We start from the raw sequence: 19,422 nt of genomic DNA on the forward strand, positions 1-19,422 counted from the left end.
CGTTTTCATTGGTCTTTGATCTTTGGTATCCTGGTAACGCAGGAATGACGTCATCCGGTGATCCAAGCCCGGCCGGCTACCATCCGTTCCCATCGTGCAGTACCACCACCCTCAGGCCTGCTCCCCAGCCCCTGCGTGCCTCGCCGCGCGGCCATCCCCCTCCTGGAGATCCCCCTCGCGAATCCGCCCTCCAGACGGGCTCTAACCCCTCTCGCGCTATCGCGCTTGTAGCAATAACGAGAGGAAGAAAGAGCAGGTTCCCCAACGCGGCGCGAGACTCCACGGGTTCCGTCCTGTCCGAGCGAGGAACCTTCCTTTCAACCCCTTCTGGCGTCGAGGGTCAAGCAGATGGGATCGCACGGGGCGGTTCTTGGAGGATCCATAGGTCGCGGTCGAAGTAGGATGATTCTTCCAATTCGTTGGTCCACGTAGGTTTTCTTTATAGTCGCGGGCAGTGGCGCACTCGGGAGTTAATCTTAGGGGGGTAGAGTCGAGGAGAAAAAATATTTTTAATGCAAGTTCAATGAAATTTATTGGGGCGGTTAGAAAATTTATTCAAAGGAGATCCAGTTTTCTTCTGTTTCTACAAAGCTTTTGGATCGCTTCAGTCGTGATTATATTTACTCATTTTTTTTTCCCTCTTTCTTTGGGGACTGCCGGGGGCCCTTGGCCCTCCTCTGGGTGCGCCACTGGTGAGGGGTGGTGTTTCGTTGGTTTCTATCGCATTTTTTGCATCCTTTTTTTTAAGAATATTTTAGAATTGTCGATACTGCTTTATGCAAGGTGTGCACTACTAATCGAAGCAGTAAATTCAATGAAATTTCAATTTTCTGATTATCATTATTATTATTATTATTATTCGTCTTTATTACTTGAAACATACAAAGAACAGTAATACTGCAGTATAATAATGTTAGAAGCCTAATCGCAACTAAATATCTAAAACTAAAACCACAACTAGGGAAGAGAAGTAAAAGCAGAAAAATTAGGAGAAAATTTATTAAGAGATTTTTTTTCTTATTATTCTGGCGCATTAAGATAGAAAAGCATAAACGTAAATGGACAGACAGGGACGAGGCAAGGAAATGTGACGATTCGTGACGAAATTGAGATACTAGACATTGGCGAGTGGATTTTGAATAATTGATACGAATAACAAAATATATATATATATATATATATATATATATATCAAATATATATCTTTACCGCAAGATAAGTTGAATACCGCCATTTTGGTTGGCCGCGTACAATGGCTACGAGTTCGTACGTTCGAAGGCTCACCAGACTTGAATGCAAAAGCTGGTTCAGTGGTAGCCTGTTCGAATAGATGCAAAGAATTAATTAGAATGCACGGAGATCCCTGAATGCAATGCGACAGGTTTTGGAAATATATACGGGGGGGGGGGGGGGGGAGTTGCTCTCGATTTTTGGATCGATATGCTAAGCATAGAAATCAGTTATCCTCTCAATTCCATTTTTACAGTATGAAATTATAACATAAAAAATTTGTCCCCGCTTCTGAATATTTTAATTTCAATAAAACACGACGGACAATGGTAATGATACGCTTTTATACAAGCGCGTTGTGTTAGAATATTCCTTACTAGTTTCACTACTAGGCTTCGCTCGAAATTTAAATTCTGATTTTATAAAAAAAATTCTTTTTAGTTTTTTTTTTGTGAAAATGGTCACATTTCTCTGGATTAGTCAGGCATAATGAGCTGAGGCATATTTCGTGATCCCAGAGAATATCGTTGGAAAGCTTTTAGGCGGCAGACAAGCACACAAACATCTAGAAGCTTTCTGCTTTATATATTATGATTTCGAAAATCATTTTGTAATTCGTTCGAAATCTCTCGATTATTCGATTGCGCCTGGTCCCAATGCTGGTTCCTAGGAAACCTGTGGAAAGATTTAAACGCCCTAAAGAAATCTCAACCTGCCGAAATCACTGTGGTCCCAAATCTAGGGTCGAAACCTTTCTAAAATATTGTCCGCGAACCATCGAAACAACGTTCTGGTACCCGCCTCTCCAGTTCCAAAAGCGACTCTTCCGACGCGCTGGAAGCATCGGCTTTATACCTGGTAACGGGGACAAAGTAAAGATGAATTAAACATAACTTCGTACAAACCGTTCGGATGGCCGTACTTTATACATCACTGACAGCGTAACCGCGCAACGATGCATCGGCAGTCGTTGCCTAGCGTAAACGCAAGACGCTCCCCGAATTGAAAGCTAGCTATAAACAAATTAATTCCCAATAGCGCAACGACACGCGAAACCTTTTTGAACAGCAAACCGAGGCAAGAGTTCCCGCCAAGTTACACCGTGACGAGCCTAAGCGACCAGTTGGAGCAACAGCTGGTCGAGTTTAATTGGAGATTACGACGGTTCCGTTCGATTCGATGAAATTAAAAACGACGGAAAGGAAGATTAGTAACTGTACCAGAGATATTCGATCAATACTCCTCCGTCGATTACAACTGCAATTAACGATCCACGAGGAGCATTCGACGCTGAAATGCCGTCGACTCCATTCGCCCCTCTTCCAACGCTACCGCACCAGAAGACTTCAACGATTCTCCCCTGAGAGTCTCAACCACCGCCATGTTTAAACCGAACGCCGAACATCCTCGGCGTCCTCAGTTTCATCGTCGCTAAAAACTTTCCCCGAAGTCTTTCTCGTTCCCTGCCGCTCCATCCCGTATCCCGCCACGCCGCGATCCATTCTATTGATCGCGTGCCGTGGAAGTCACGTCGGGCGATCGCTCGCCGGCCGCGAGGAGCTGGCCGCGTCGTCTGCACGGCGACACGAAGGCACGCCAGCCCTGACGGATTCGGGAAGCCACTCGAATTCTCCGGAGACTCGGCCAGCCGGACCTGGCAGGTTTTGGGCAGGCAGTCTCGGGCCAGGCAGGCCAGGCAGAGGTAGGCAGCGCAGGCAAAGAGAGGGTGGCTTGGACTTCGGTTCGGATGGCGAGTATTGATCCTAGCGAACCTAGCAGCGGGGTGGCCGGGACCCCGCCTCAAGGATGAAGGGTGTCTCCCCTTCTGCCCCGGCCCCTCTCGCTTGTGCCTCACTGTCAGCCGGTGTTAAAGCGAGACGAAGATAGGAAGAAGCACGTGAGTGGGGTGGTTGCCCCTTAAGAGAGAGGGGTGAACCACCTAGAGCGCGCCGTGTACCAAAGATACCATCCCTTAGGCCGCTCGTAATAAGCGGCCGAAGTGGCCGGAAAACGAGCCGAGGGGGCGACCCTGGGGGCGATGGAAAATCTCGAGATGCCAGGTGAACCCGCCGCGCGCCGCTCCCGTCGATAATACCACGGGGCCGCGTCGATCCTTCTCTTCCGTCTGCCCTACCCTCTGGCCGCTTGGAGAACCGACGCGTCGTCGCCCGCCTAGGTGTACGCGCGCCCGTCGCGAATCTCGCGCTCTCGTCCGAGACCCCTTCGCTGCCTCTGGGGCAACGCGCTCGATAAGCACCGAGGGTTCGCGAGAACGAGCGTTCGCTCTCCGGGGAATAACGCGATCACGCTCGTCGATGATGGCTCCTCCGGCCGTGACGTCATGTATTTTTCTACGGTAACGCAGACATATCTTCCCGCGTGCGAGGAACATACCTCGGCCAGTGAGTCACTGGCTCCGTTGACGCGTAATACTTTCTCGCCTGGCTGGCCCGCGTGCCCCTCGCCGATCATAAGTAAACAGGGCTAAACGGGCGTAAGCTCGCGGCGAGTATCGGGGCCCATTTTCTTGCGGATAGTTCCCTCCGCGAAATCAGCCTCTTCGCAGAGGTGAGGCGACCGATATGGAAGATCGAAGGCCGATGAAGTGGCCGCGCAATAAATTGCTGTTCACTTTCGAGGAGGAAGCCGTTCGAGCTTTCACTCAGCTACATCCTCTCGCAAATAGTTGAGAGAGATCGACCAAGGGGGAGTAAAAAGGTAGAGGCGACCTGACACCGCCGCGGTACCATCTCACGCGCTCGGCCTCCGGCAGAAACACTTTTCGCTCGGCGAGTGCGCTCGGAGTACGCATGCTCCGGTGTCCATGCTTGCAGACTCATGTGCGAAGATACATTCTGTCAGAAAACCACCGGGAATCGATCAATTAAAAAGCTCGCTTAAAGGCACTGTTGAAATTCTTTTTGTCGCTAAGTTGGGGTAACTGTCTTCTATACTCGCGCGGAGTTTCAGCGTCACTTGTCATTTAGTTTGTTTACAGCGCGCCATCTCGTCAGCTCATCTCAAGCGTGCTTCGCGATTTTTACAATGGATAAAAATAGCGAACAATGAATCTGTATGAAATTCTGCATCGCAAATGGAATTTCGTGGGCCGAAGCGCTGAAAATGTTACGCAAGGCTTACGGTGAATCGATTTTATCAAAAGCACGCGCGTATGAGTGGTACGGTGCGTTTAAAAGCGGTCGAGATGTGGTGGAAGGTTTGCCTCGCTCTGGTCGGCCATCAGCGTCTTCGACTGAGCTTCGCATCGCTAAAGTAAAGGAAATGGTGGCTGGAGATCGTCGTTTAAGCCTGAGAGAGATAGCCACCGAAATTTCTGCGTCTCGCGAATCAATTCGTACGATTTTAAGCGATCGTTTTGCTGCAAAAACTCAATCGCGTTAAGGTCGCTGAAGACGCGCTAGAGCGAGTCAATTCCGACCCCACATTCCTAAAACGCATTGTAACCGGTGATGAGACATGGGTTTACGAGTTTGACATGCAAACCAGTCAACAAGCTTCGGAATGGCGCCTTCCAATTCAGCCGAAACCGAAAAAAGCACGTCAAAGTCGATCAAAAGCGAAGGCGATGTTGAGTTTTTTTTCTCGATTACCGCGGTGTTGTGCGCTCGGAATTCTTGCCAGAAGGTAAGACGGTAAATAAAGAATATTATCTGAGCGTTATGCGGCGTTTGAGAGAGCAAATTCGTCGAAAAGGACCAGATTTGTGGGAAGAAAACTCATGGATTTGCACCACGATAACGCACCATCTCACAGGGCTATTATTGCGAACGAATTTCTAGCCAAAAACGCAACGAATCTTATCGAATAGCCACCGTATTCCCCTGACATGGCTGCGGCCGACTTTTTTCATTTTCCAAAACTGAAATTACCACTTCGAGGCGCCCGTTTTCAGTCGATAGATGACATAAAAGAGAATTCGCGACGAGTACCGAAGTTGATTCCAAAAAATGCGTTCAAAAAATTTATTTCGAAAGGGGCCTACTTTGAAGGCGATACAATAAATTTGGACGAATAATACATATTAATATTTTATTTTATATTATTATTTCATATATATATTTTTCATTTCTTTCTCTTATTTTTATCTTTCTATGTAGTAATGCTAATAATTGTGTATCTTTCCACTAAAGGCTTTCCCGTTAATAATAATAATAATAATATTTTGCGTTTCATTGGCCAATTCGCGGTACTTTTTTGACAGAATGTAGGTTGACACCAGGCGCACCGAGTCCCGATTACGGTCTCCGGCGTCGCGTAATATATTCTGCGCGAGTACTGTCGCGTGAACGACAGTGGAGCTTACAGCATTAATTATTCTCCACCGAGCGTTATTAAAAACAGAAGCGAAATATACGAGGGGGTGGTTCATCGATTCCGATGAGATTTCTGAGGTACCATTTTGTTCAGCGGTCCTGCTATGCACAGTAGTCGCGTCCTCTCTCCGCTTTCCATTCCTATAAATCCACGCCAACGGCGTCAGCCGTGCTCCGCAAAGAAGCGGCAATTATTTTCTGCTGTATATATAATGACACGGCGGCGGAGCGTAAGTAAGCGCGTCCGTTGGACAACGCAGCCGCGAGTAGAGGCACGATGTGTATCGACGGAGCTGGAACCGCGGTGACGGAGCCGGCGCGCGTCCTATCGCCGAGGATATTTCCGTCTAGCAGATAGCGGTGGCGGCAGATTAAAAAGAATAAGCGCTGAAATCGCGCTGGGCTTCGACGGCGGTGCTCTCGGCCCACGGTCCCAGGTCCCGTTCGTCCCACGGAGGAGATTTTTCGACCTGCGGCCGGGAGAGCGAGCGGTGCCGCGTAAAACGGGCAGAAGAGGGTCGCAGCTGCGCATCCTTCCTTGGTCGTTCTCCAGGCAGCCGTGTCTGGTGGCCCCGAGTCGGAGACGCCTCGGCTTATTTCCCTCCTGCGCCAGCTGTGCGGAGCGCCCGCACACAGCCTGCTAAGAGGAGACGAGCATCACAGCGCCGGGCACGGGCGAAGAGGAGGACAGCGTGACGGGCGGCGCGGCACGGTCGACTGGGACGGAACGATCGCTCTAGCCTCCGACTGAGAAGGAGGCGAGACGTGCTCTAGTAGCCAAGGGACGGAGAGAGACGAACGGCTCAGTATTGTCGAAGGGGAGAGAGAGATAAGAGCGAGGGAGACACTTAACCGACGATCCGCTCTCTCGCTCCGTGACGTTGGACCAAGAAAGGTCTTCGGCAACGAGGGAGAGAGAAACAGAGGGGGGGACAACCCTCGATCGGCGGTTCCTTGGTGGGGTCAGGTTGCTGCAGAGGTTCGGAGGGGGGAGCGAGACCACCGGAAATCGGTCTGTCCTTATTTGAGAGGCCGCGTGAACCACACCGAAGCCTGGCCAGGCCTTTCGTGCCTGCTTCTTCTCCTCTTTTCGATGGCTTCTCTCTGGCTCCACGCGGTCGAAACAGGGACGCGGTGGCTGCCTGGCGTCGAGGCAAAAACCTCTCTCCACCATTCCCTCCCGGGAACCATCGCGAGGATGTCTCCTCTCTGGCAGCAGCGCCTCTGGTACCGGGTCGTCCACGGTTTCCGAAGAAGCGCTCCGAGGAAAATCGTCCCGCCGGCCCCTCCGGGTGGGGTGAGAGCGTCGGGGAACGCGGGGGAGACGCTTCGACGCTCGCCGCGCTGGTTATACGATATCGCGAAGGGGAAGGATCCTCGGCGAGAGGCCGTTGGGGACGCTGTTGCGTTGCACGGAACCGCTTGCCTCGCAACTGGAGCAGCCATGCCCGTATCTTGCGAAACCGTCCTTTTCCCCGGCGCGTTTAATCACGAAATAGGGGATTATTTTCACGGCGTGCTAAAAATGACGATGTAACGGTTACGGGCGCTTTTACGGTCCAGCACTACTTCGTGCTCGGAATTTCTGTGGAGACGTAAGAGCCACGAGTTGCTACGTGATATTTTTATTCGGGCATCGGGGTACCTATTGCTTTGGTGTTCTTAGGAGTATCGTTTCTCTTTTTACGATGCACGGTACCTCGAGGAGAATCGGAAACATCGATGTCACGCGTTTTAGAAAAGCTGACAGCAACGGCCCCACGAAGGGGTTTCCATGCCCAGCGCGCTCAGCTGGTCCAACAGATTTGAATATTATATTCACCACGTGTCCAGCACAGCGAAACCGTGGTAGAAACACTTCGCCTTAAAATCATTTCGACGCGCGTTACGAAAAGGAGCGCATTTCATTTTTTCTACGCGCAGTTGTCCGTGAGAAAAAAAATGAAAGGTGGTACTCTTCGTGACGCGCGTCGATTTTGTAGTTACAGTGTATACAGCTGATCGGATCTGGCTATCGTAGTGGCACGAACTACTAATAGAACTACTCGAAACCATTAATTCCACTAATACACGATTAACCGTTCATTATCTGGTACGCGTGTCTTCATTATCAGACCAAAATGGCCGACGTGGCGAACCGAGTATCGCTGGGACAGTCCGTCAATTTGTTACGCTCGCCCTTGAGGATCCTCCTCAGACTAGTTCCTTATCAGCGATGTTATATATCGGTGAAAATCTGTATTTCGAACGGTTAATCTTCCGTGCGCCTCGAAAAATTATCTCTAAGCTTAACCACCTGATAGATTAACCAGCAGATACACAGGGCCCACCAGAAAGATGAGAACACCAGATTAACTCGGGCGTCCGAAGTTTTTTTCCAAGAAAATGTTTCGGGGAAATGTTTTAGGGGTTGGAAAGAGGCACCCGATGGCGACTTTCACTGCGACCTAAGGGTGAAATTTAGAGGTCATTTCAAGGTCAACTTGATTTTTTATTAGGGAACCCCTGTTTTAGGCACCAATGATGAAAAGAACGGGGAATTTTACGTTCAAATATTTTTTATCGCAAATTCTGTTGAATTCGCCCTAACTTTTTATTTTATTCTGACCTTCTTACAGTCGCAAATTGGTCACACGGGGTTCACTGCACCCCAGCGTCACTTTTCAGTTACCATTCTCGTATTTTTGAATCTTTTAACTTTTCAGTGATAATTTTGCATTCGTAAATCGCATAGAATCGCGCTCTATTAGCCTTTTTCTAGAAATGTAAATTGAGTTGCGTTGAAATTTCTATTTAAAAAAATAGTTGTGGATAAAAGCGACTTCTTTAAATCGTTAAAATTCACCGAATTTGTCAATTTTATTATTAACACTTTAGGCACCGGGGTTTTAAACTTGTAGAATTTTCTCGAGGGTTAAAATACAGAGGGTGGCCACATTTTCGTCAGAACCTGTGAAAGTCGTGGCTGTAATTAAAGTAACAATGCATGAATGTTATTGTTTTTCTCATTCATTGATTAGCTACAGCATCTGGCAACATTGTGAGTAATTTTTTCAGCATATAAATCTGATTTGTTTTTACAAGGGCGGGGATGAAATTATTGCAAATAAGACAAAAATAATAGAGAATATCATCAGAGTACGGCAGAATATTCCAAAACTGCAGGAAGTAGCCACAGAATGCATTGAAAGCATATCACTTCGAATCCAAGCTATCATAAAAGCTACAGGCGGAGTCACCAAGTATTCAATAATTATATTCTTCCTACAAAATTACCTTAATTTATTTAATTTGCATTCTTAAATACACATACTAGTATTAAAAAATAATATAATAACATTACAAACGAGACATCTATTTCATTCCCTCGCTTAAACTTACAAAATCTCAAACCTTCAAAACTTTATACTAATCTTTAAAAACCTTCAGCGTCCGTCCTCAATCCGCGGTACCCGAGGAAAATATTACCTTGCCAGAAAGTGTGGCGCGCTGGAAATACTCTTTTTGTGCTATTAAACACCTTTGGCGAGCGCACGCTGGAAAATCAATTTGTCTGATCTTTTAACGGCCGAGAAAGAGTCGCGTCATTTATTTGCGGCTGCGGGACCGTTGCTCAGCGAATGGTACTAAAATATAACGTTAATGGCGGCAACAATATGAGTAATTTCCGGGAGAGCAGGCGTCGGGTGTAGCATTCAAGGTGGTAGAGACGACGAGGGTAGTTGCGTGCCAATATCCCCGGTGACTCCTCGCTCAATGCCAGATTGCGCTCTCCCCCTCGCCGCTTTCTTCGTCGCCTTTCTCTTCGCGCGAAAGGTTGGCCCTGCCGCGCCACATCGTCTTCGACAAATACGCCCACGAAAGGGTCCCCCGATTTTCCGAAGCCGGCCGGCCTGTGCCCGGTTTCGCCGTAGGTTCCTTGGCAACCGATCGGGAAAAGGATCTCGGTCGATTCGGATGATTCGGTGGAGGCACACCTCGTCGATGCGCGGGATTTTCTTCCGCCGGGACAATTAGCTTGACTTATTGATCGTGCACTGCAATACAGTTTCGGTTTGCCTGCGATCGAACGGGGTCAAGTTCTCCTCCCTTTGTGCCACATAAGATGCCATGAGAACCTGATTAGCGGCGATAGGGGAGAAATAGTAGCGCGTCCGTCGAGACCCAATAGAATTCCGTCTAAATGCCAATAGCTGAGCCCGCACGGCACAGCGCAAGTTACCAGCGGCGTCCACGTTTTTTAACACCAATGACGAACGCGGAGGTGAACGCAATTTTCAGATGGAGCACATTCCAGGACGAGATTTCACTGACGGTATCATGGTGAATACTTATTTTTTTAAATCGTTTTTAAATATTTATTACGAAAGGTAAGGGGTTGTTTTTAAATTGCGCGAGAGGGGGTCGCGAATTTCTTAGAAAGGGGGTGGGAGTCAGGAAGCACGTTACGTAATATTTTTTTAACCTTATTTTCAATATAAGCGACGCCGAGTTAAATTAATTATATAAACCGTTAAAAGACTTTTAACAACTGAGAAGGAAAGGGTAAGAAAGGGGTAAGATGGTCAAATGTGCCCTTGCACCGAATTCGACTCACGATGAAAAATATAATTATAGTGCCAAGACTGATTTTTTGGCGTTTTTTATTTTTCACAGCTTGGTTTTTCAATTTAAAAATCTGAAACAATTCTCTAATATGTGCCTCGATAACAGAAATGCCTCTGATTTTTTTCAAAAATTTTCATCCCCTAGTATAGGAGAAATCCGGCAAACACCTGATTTCCTAATTTTGCCCTTTACTACCCTCCGGGTGGAGATACGAAGTTGAAAATTACCACAAATGTTTCTTTTTTAATAAGCTTTCGAATCGTGAGTCGAATTCGGTTCAAGGGTACATTTGACAATCTCAACCGGCTATACCCTTTACAAAACTACCCTTACGTGATTTAAGGACGGCACCTAGCTGCCAATCGTCCAAGATTTAATATAGGCCATGGTCTAATTGTTACTACATGAAATGGGTGGTTAGATGTTGTCATAGTTTGATTCATTAAAGTACAGGGTTCTTAAAATTGAGAATACGCATGCTTGAATTATTGCAACTGAGATTTCTAGGATGAATAGTATATTTTGGATAACAATTATAATTGGTATAATTATTAAAAAATTATTTAACAAATTACCAAGGAGTGAAAGTAATAGATGTCCTGCTAGTATAATATTTATAAAAATTTCGATCGCGTTTCGTAGCGAAAAATTCCCTAAGGCACAACAGGCGAGGCTCTTTGTTCGCCGTTAGTTCCATCTGGCCACGAAATGGCGACTTCCGCCCTGCTCGCTAAGGCGTTAAGCCCACAGGTTCCTTTCGTTGCTTGTTGGAATCCCTACGATTCTCTTCTGCAAGCAGCTTTCGCCGGTGAATCTACTTGCTTATTACATTCTTTAAACGTTAAAGCCAGTGAATGGGAGGAAGGAAACAAGGGCGTATACACACGAGTCACTGAAATTCCATGCCACAAGTTTGTATCAGCTTCAGTTGCAACGATACACGCGCAGCTTCGTCGCTTTAGCTTCCGAAAAGCCACGCAGTCTTCTTTCGGTCGCGCTGCGAAACGAATGCGCGGGCATGTGACGACGCGTTGCGAGAAACAATTACGCATTCGGGGGGATCGATCGAAGATTCCACCGCGAATACTTCACACTGTAATCGAACCTCTCTCCGCTTTCCCTATTTTTAGCTATCATCACCGAGAGGACGTTGCGTCCGGTGGAAGAGATCTTGCGGTAAAAGGCAAATCGTTGCGCAATTCTTTGCCCCCGAGGGGCTTGGCGTTGAAACGCACTAGCTGAGAGCTATCCGTAGGGGAGGGCCGATACGTCTTACCACGGTTCCTCCGAGTTGGCCGCGCACGGGGGCAAAAACTGCGACAATTCTGTTAACGCGCGCTCGCCCGGCGTACAATGGACGCCGGCCAGCGGGTTCGGCGTGTCCGCGGACAAAGCAAGAACCGTTCGTGGGGACGAAGAGAGAGAAAAAGAGCGCGTGTAATCTAACGCCCTGTTGAGGACCAGGTCGAGGAAGCGCAACGTGGTGGCTGAAGGAAAACGAGGGTCGCCTGGGGGGGAAGAGAGAGAGAGAGAGAGCGAGAGCGAGAGCGCGAAAGGGAGAGAGAGAGAGAGAGAGAGAGGAGAATCGGTAGCGGTTGGTTATACTGGATAACACAGAGGCGAGGAGGACCGCGTGGTTCGAGGGGTGGCGAACCCCTGAAGGACCCTAGTCGGTAGCGGTGACCTCCTCCCTCTTTTTCCCTGTCTCCCTGGTCTCTCTTCCTTTCCAACCCTGCCCCCTCCACGGTGCTCGTCATCCCTGCCGCGACGGCACCGGAGCACGATCATTGGTTCACCGGTTTCACGCAGACACGAGGAGGCACACGCAGCTGCCACTGGCTGTCTCTTGTTCCACGGCCGGACCCGATCGGCCAGTCCGGAGGAGAAGCAGCGCGCGTGCAGTAGTTAGCACGTTGTCTGTCACGCGTGATATATACAGCACGGTCTCTTAATTACGCTCTCGCGGGTTACACGCGGCGGTGGTGGTTCCCGTTTCTTCTTCCGTCGGCGGCACGAGGACTGGTCGTATCACTGGGCAGACGCCGGCGCCGCGTTTCCGCCGTTCTTCCGTCGCGGTTGTGTCGAGAAGACAGACGCGGCTCTTTCCTCCCCCTCCCGGCGGTGACTCCGGTTACCACGAGTTGTGCGCAAGCGGTTCGGCGATTTTCGTGGTAGCTCGGTGACGATCGTCAGGCCGCGTCACCGTCATCCGTCGCCATCTTGACGGCCCGCCTACCAATCAACGTCACGATCGCGCGGCGCTGATCGTCACCAAAACGGGGAAAGATACACGGGGCGACACCTTTTGCCGGCTACGCGGACCCGTCTAGCCCGCACGTGTCGCGGAAAGAGGTCCGCGCGACGCGCGCTCTCCTAGACTCTCTTTCGATTTATACGAGGCGCGCTGCCGCGAGTGCGTGTGACGTTTTGAATTTCAGCCGAGAAAGTGGTGGCGTCTGCCGGGGGCCCACGCACACACGTCGTTTTTCAGCACTCCGCCGTCTGTGCTTCCCCTCCCCCGCCGTCCTCCTCCTCCTCCTCCTCCTCCGTCCCTTCCTCCCCACCCTCCCTGCGGCCGTTCGCCCCGTCTCTGTCGCTCTTTGGCCTCCAGCTCCCCCCCCCCCCCCCCTCCTTCTACGTCGCCAGCCACAGTTTGCAGGGCGTCGCACGCAGGGCGGTACCGATGCCCTTTCGACCTCCCGCGGTCATCGAGAGTACGCAAGAGTGCTTCCGTCGCGCGACCGTCTCGCCGTCGATTCTCACGTACCGCCGCGTCGCCGCTCTATCCGCGCCCGAGGCTCTTCTGTTCGCGACGCTCGTCCTTTGAGGACGCTTCGGCTCTCTCTCTTTCGCCACGCGCACGTGCCCGGTGTTTCGCGAGCGGGGAAAAACGCGATCGGGAGAGGATATCGGGATAGAAGGCGATCGGACGCGGGCATCGGGATCATCCACCAGTCTCCAGCTCTCGGCTCACGAGCGCGCGCGCGCGCGCGACCGTGCGCGCGTCCCCGTCTACACCCACGTGCGCCTGTTTTGTTGGAGCGTCCGAGGTGTCACTCGGAATCCTGGCAAGCCCGGCGACACCCGTCCGCCCGGCGAAACGCACATCTAGTCACGCGTCCGCTACCAAAGTAAAACGAAGGCTCTCGCGCGGACCGCCGGGACCTTCGGCCACCGGAGCATCGGGGTAAAAAGAACAGGAGCTTCGAGTGTCATTCACCGAGGAGAGGAACATCGCATCGAACCAGCGCGCATCTGCCCGGCCAGGGGCACGCACGGTATCGTCGCAGACGCCACCGGGCTCTCGCCAGGGATAAACGCACGCTCCCGGACCAGAGAGAGAGGAAGAAGGAACGCTCTCGCATTTGGCGGACGATGAGCGACGTCGGTGCGCGAATTGCAGCGCTGCGATGATGGATCGCCGCCGGTAGGAATTCCAGCGGGTATCGTCGAGGATGTCGTAGATAGACGGCGTTATCGCGCGTGGCCCCCCCAAGTGCGTGTGAGAGCGTGTCAGGCGCGAGCGTGCGTGTGTCTGTGTGTGCGCGTGGCTGTGTGTTACTCGATACGAAGGAGAGAACGGATTAAGAGGTTAGGATGCCGCAGTGCGCCGTGGCTACGTGCCGCAACAGTCATCGTCGGACGCGGGGCCGTCGTATCCGCTACCATCGATTCCCCCAGATACCGGAAGTGCGCTCGCGATGGGTGCGCGCGTGCGGTCGCGTGCCCCTCTCGAACGGCGAGATACCGTTCAACATACAAACGGCGCGCATATGCTCCCTCCACTTCACCAACGACTCGTACGAGAAGGATATGGAGCACCTTGTGCTCGGTCTTCCTGTGCGCAGCAGGCTGCGTCGTGGCGCCGTGCCGACGATCGGCGTGCCGGTGAACGTGCAGCCGGTCACCAAGATGCTGGTCGAGGACGCGAAGCGCTCCCTCCTCAAGGTCACCCACGCTAAAATGCTAACCGGACAGAAAGTGACCGGCAATAACGGCCTCAGCGCCGACAGTAAGCAGCAGAGCCATCAGCCGGCCACGGAGAGGCGGCAGCAGCAGCAGCAGCACCACCACAATCACCATCATCAACATCACCAGCAACGTGCCAAGAGCGGCAATCAAGTGAACCAGGAGCAAAAGATGGCGGGCATCGACGTGCTGCTTGCCCTCGGTCTCAAACCCGCGCCACGGTGAGTCCGTTTTTACACCCGCCGACCCGGACGATTGCGTCTCCGATAAGGCATTCGAAGACGAATCTGGTACCGGAAACGATATGGAATTCCATCTCTCTCTCTCGCTCCCCTTGCCCCCTCCAAATATACAGTCCCTCCAGGGACGCTACTTTTTCCTCCTGCTCGACGATATCGCGTGGTATTTAACGATTCAGGTTAAACATGGGAATTTCGAGATTCTTTTCTTTCGTGTCGCAAGATGTTGGTTGAAGTTTCCAATATCTTTTTTGTTTTAGCAAGATTCTGGTTACTGTTTCTTTTTTTTTTTTTTTTTTTTTATATCTGGCTCGAGAGGTGCGCGAGAATGTCGTTTCGCGCAGAACGGGCAATCGCTCGCACCGATAAATATCGATTTTATGGGTTAAAATTGGTACACTTGCAATTGCGGTTTAGTTATCGCGGCAACCACGAAGACCTTTAGCGCGACCTCTGGCAAGAATGGCGCATTGATCCGCGATTGCGGATCATTCGAAAGTCCACTAGTTTCTCTCGGAGTGCACGCAACGGAAGTTGCAGCAACGCGGGGAAACTCGACGCGCCCGTGTCTCCGTAGTTTCTTCCTCGAGTTTTCAAGGTCACCGCGATCGCGCCTCAAGGTCACGCATTATTTTGACCGCGCGACGACTCCCGTGCGACGTTACAGAGAAGCATATTCGTGTTAACACCGATTCCATACGGTACTTATAGATATAGAGGCTACTTTCACTGTCAGTGGTGGAGCAGAATGGCCGTATAATGAGTGGGAAGATGGTTACGTAATTTTTACGTTGCACAAAACAGCTATTACATGATTACAGTTAGTAAGGTCTCGTTAATTTTTCCCCGGTAACGCGATACAGCCGTGAATTCGTTAATGATGCAAGGTATAATAATGATGTAGGTAGGCAGGAATTAAACTTCAATTTTATGTACACGGAGGAAATTTAATCTTGTAATTGAACATTTACCTGAACTTTTATGTTTACCCGAAGATAATTTTAGCTTCCCAAAAAGTTCATTTTTGCGAGACTCGCGAAGGAGGCGCAAAAGGTTATAGATCAGTGGTTCCCAACCTGCGGGTCGCGACCCCCTTTTTTTAATATTATTAAGTTAGAATTATATTTTGCAATACCAACTTTTAATGAGTTCTCTTTACCTTATTAAATTCACCTCATTTTATATAAGGGGGTTGCAGTTTATTTGGATATCATAAAAACGGATTGCGACTCAAAAAATATTGGGAAACACTGTATTCCAGAGTAAAAATAACATAGCTTTTCAATTCGATACCACTCACTAAGCCAAAATCGTAATCCGGTCGTCGTTTCTGTAAACTAAATTTCAGTCGGAACGTAATATCGCTTAGTCGAGAAGCTTCAGAACCGTGCGCGACATTTCTCGCCTGTATTCGGGCTTAAAAGTTGCGCCGTACAATGTCGACAACGCTCGACTAACTCGCGAAATAAAATACCGCGCGAGTAAGCGCTGTCCCCGCGAATTGGAGAACGCGTCTACTTCGATGCAGAGGAACGTCTCTCCGCGAGTAAGTTCTCCCCTGCCGTCCAGCATCGGCCAATGAGAGCCCGCGTTTTTATCTTCCTCGCGAGGCACGGGCAGATAGTGCTTCTTCAACATCTCCTTTCGCTCGAAACGGCTTTCGAAACGTCTCGCCTCCACCGGTTTGTTTGTAATGTTTATGCCTCTTCAGGACTTCGGTCTTTCCACATTGTAATGCACCCGTTGATAAAGGTAGTGTTGTTTTTACGAGTAGATAGCACATATCTGCACGGGTTCCATCGTCGATACATTCGTCGAGGCCTTTTTATCTCCTCGTTGCGTTTAAGGACTGGAAAGACTTCGTGGGAAATCCGTTGATTAATCTTTTAGATACAAGTAAATAAATTTTGTGCGGTAACGTTAATTGCAACGAATATACGCAAGAAAGGTCGAGCATAGGTGCGCGCTGTATTTCGAAAAACAAGAGAAGGATTGCTTTGTTATCGATGCTAATAATCGTTATCACTTGGCTCACGATCCAAAATAACGATACCTGGTAAATACTCGGCGAAAAGTTGCTCATAAATCATTTTACCGTGACATTGATCTCTTGCATACGTCTGCTAGGAAGGAATTACTTGCAGGTGTAAATGGCAAACTTAAAAAATCAGATGGGGTGGCTTTCACCGCAAAACTGAATTTTAAAACAAATCCCTCTAGCATCTATTGTACAAAAGGTATTATTCTCAGCAGTGGCGCACCCAGAGTCGAGGGGGCAAAGGGGCCCTCGCGCCCCCCCCAAAAAAGGGAAAAGGGAGATTAATGTAACCACGTCTGAAGTCGTGTTCAAGAGCTTTGTAAACAGAAAAGAAATCCGGATATTATTGTTTAACCCTCGGTTGTAGCAAAAAAGTTTATGTCGAAACTCTTATTGCTTCAATTTTTTTTTTAAGCATGATGACACCTTAAATGTCAACTTTCAACGAGGGGCATATATTCTACAATGTTCAAACTTTATCTGAGAATTTTTCAGACCTAACTTAACAAATAGTTTTTAAATAACAACTGATTGAAAATTGGCAGGGTAAAATTGACCCAGTGTGCCGACGATGATTATTATTGTAAATTTTTATAATCACCTGACGAATTTTTTTGAATTTGCATTAAAAGTATTTGTATCCGTTCCACTCGGCCCCCAGGATTAAATCCCAAGCGCGCTACTGATACTCAGACAAAATGCACTTTGAGGTAGGCAATTAAAGCTATCCAAGTCACTGATATCTGAGAATAACACCTGTTCTATAATAGATGCTCTACGAATTCATTTCAAAATCTAAGTTCGTGGTCAAAGTTAGATTTACCACATTTAGGTGGGTATTCTCGTCTAGAGGGACGAGGTCCTCTATTCTCTTTAGGGACGACCCACAAAAAACGACGCAATTTTTACCGATAAGAATTATCCACGCATATTTACTAACATCTCAGTAACTTATAAAAAAAAAATCAGTCATATATAATAATAATTAATGGAGACATGATTTTTTTCAAAACGGTGTTTTTTAATGACAGTACACGCGATATCTCAACTTCTAGTGGGCCAATCTGTTCCATCTTTTTCGTACACTCGCAGAAAACATGTAATTCTATCCAGTAGCAGAATCAAGGCGAAATACTTTTTTTCCACAAGTTTAAGGCCGCTTAAAGACGAAAAAACAGCACGGAAAAGATGAGTTTTAAATTCAATGTCCCGCCATTTTGTAAATTTTTAATTGATTTTCATAAATCTGCTACCGGCTACAGCCGCACTCTTGCTGATTAAGAATCCTTTTGGCGTTCTCGTTTTGGATCAGCAGAGCGGCCGGAATCGTGTGTACCATGAGGCAACTTTTTGTTTGCACACGCTTTACAAAATGACCCATATCTCCCTTAATTATTATTATATATAGCTGGAATTTTTTTACAACTAAGTGAAACGTTAATAAATACGTGTGGATAATGCTCGTCGGTGAGAACCGTGTAGTTTTTTTGTGCGGTGCCCCTAAAGAGAGGCAAAAAATTGTCCTTCTAGACGAGAAATACCCCCTTAAGGGTACCCTGTACTTAATTACTTATCCTTCAATGGTACCTCGTTTAGTTTAATAATGCATGAGTCGCTAATATGCCAACGATGATGCCCGAAGTATGCATTTAACAACGTATTACGTAAAAGGAGAGTACGCTCCGCTGCCTAAAATTTCTCACTCGAAACAAGTTCACTGGGGTACCGAAGTAAGAGCAGAGTCAACCGCAATGGCGTAGCCCTTGGCAGAGCTCGTCGATAGCCGCGCGAAGTGATCGTTTACCCAGATGATATTTCACAATTTCTCGGATTGGAAGAGAAACCGAGCGTGCATGCGGGTGGCTCGGTTGCTCGACAGAAGGGAAATGCGTCCTTCGCAAGAGAAATGAGCCCGGTGAAATTGGCGCGTTAGGTGCCGAAAATCGGTCGGGCAAAACTGGGGAGAAGAAGGACCGGCGACCACCCGACCATCTTTGGTGCACAAACAGCGGACCAGGGTCGTCTCTGCGACGGCGATTTGACCTACGGGCGACCTCGGGCCGAGAATCGACCGTCCTCCTTTCGTCATTCCACCTCGTGATATATCGCCGTTTCTCGTAGAACGCTCGCGCGATCTTATGTGGAAAAAGCGGCGAGAACCGGGGACGAGTTTCACAGCTATCTTGGTCAGTTCGTCCCCGAGCGTCCTTGAGCGTGCAAGGTTTGCCTGGAGAACCATTTGCATCGCGTGGCCCTCCAACGGGACGCGTGACTGGTTTCGGGAATTCCAGCGCGGCCGAAAACGATTTTTATTGCGGCCCCATCCTCTTAAATTAAATCTCTCTGCGGGACCCCCCTACGCGCCAGATCGAGTACCGCATTTTGCAATTTTAAGAGCACACGGCCCGTTAACTGATCCATCGATCGGTATCTGCCGTTGCTCTTCGAAATCGTTGGAAAACGAAAATCCCTCCCGTTGCATCTATAAATAAATGGTACGTATTCCTTTTCGTGACTGCTATTCCCGGCACCTTCGTTCGAACAGAGACAGTATTTGTTCAGAAATGATGAATAAAGATAACGATTCGTATGGTTTTGTCGGGCAATGATACTAAGTAGTAAACTGCAAAAGTGGCTCGTCTGAGAAGTCCGTTACAGAGTCGATTGTGTATATATTTAGACGGGGGCCGATCTTCCTTTTTCTCTGCAACGGAATTTCAGGAACCGATCGATTGTACCGAATTGACGGGGAGACTTAACGGACCGCTTTTTGCGCGAACGTAACGCGACATTCGACTGTTATTCGCGCCTGGCGTGTGCCGCTTGTACACCTCGAAATTGAGTACAATGTTGTGAAATATATTCAGAACCCTGCGATCAAGAGTTCTTAATTTATGGATGACGATAGACCGACGTCTTGTTTATTTGCACGCGGAGACGTACGAGGAAAATTCAACAATTTGATCACAGAACTTTGTACTAGTCTAGACCTAACTTAACCTAA

At 48.8% G+C, this 19,422-nt stretch overlaps 1 protein-coding gene across 3 annotated transcripts in view; it reads left to right on the top strand.

The window, feature by feature from the left end:
- LOC143372458 (uncharacterized) overlaps positions 1–19,422 on the top strand; it is a 51,374-nt gene that overhangs the window by 14,312 nt on the left and 17,640 nt on the right. Inside the window, exon 1 of one of the 3 annotated variants that reach the window (XM_076818621.1) lies at positions 13,523–14,362. The exons of the other annotated variants lie outside the window; for them this stretch is intronic. Within the exon in view, the coding sequence (XP_076674736.1) occupies positions 13,770–14,362 (593 nt within the window). The 5' untranslated portion in view covers positions 13,523–13,769. Of the gene's footprint in view, positions 1–13,522; positions 14,363–19,422 lie in introns of those variants that run through there. 3 annotated transcript variants of the gene reach the window in all.

Source organism: Andrena cerasifolii, chromosome 8, assembly GCF_050908995.1.
Source record: "Andrena cerasifolii isolate SP2316 chromosome 8, iyAndCera1_principal, whole genome shotgun sequence".
NCBI lineage: Eukaryota > Metazoa > Arthropoda > Insecta > Hymenoptera > Andrenidae > Andrena > Andrena cerasifolii.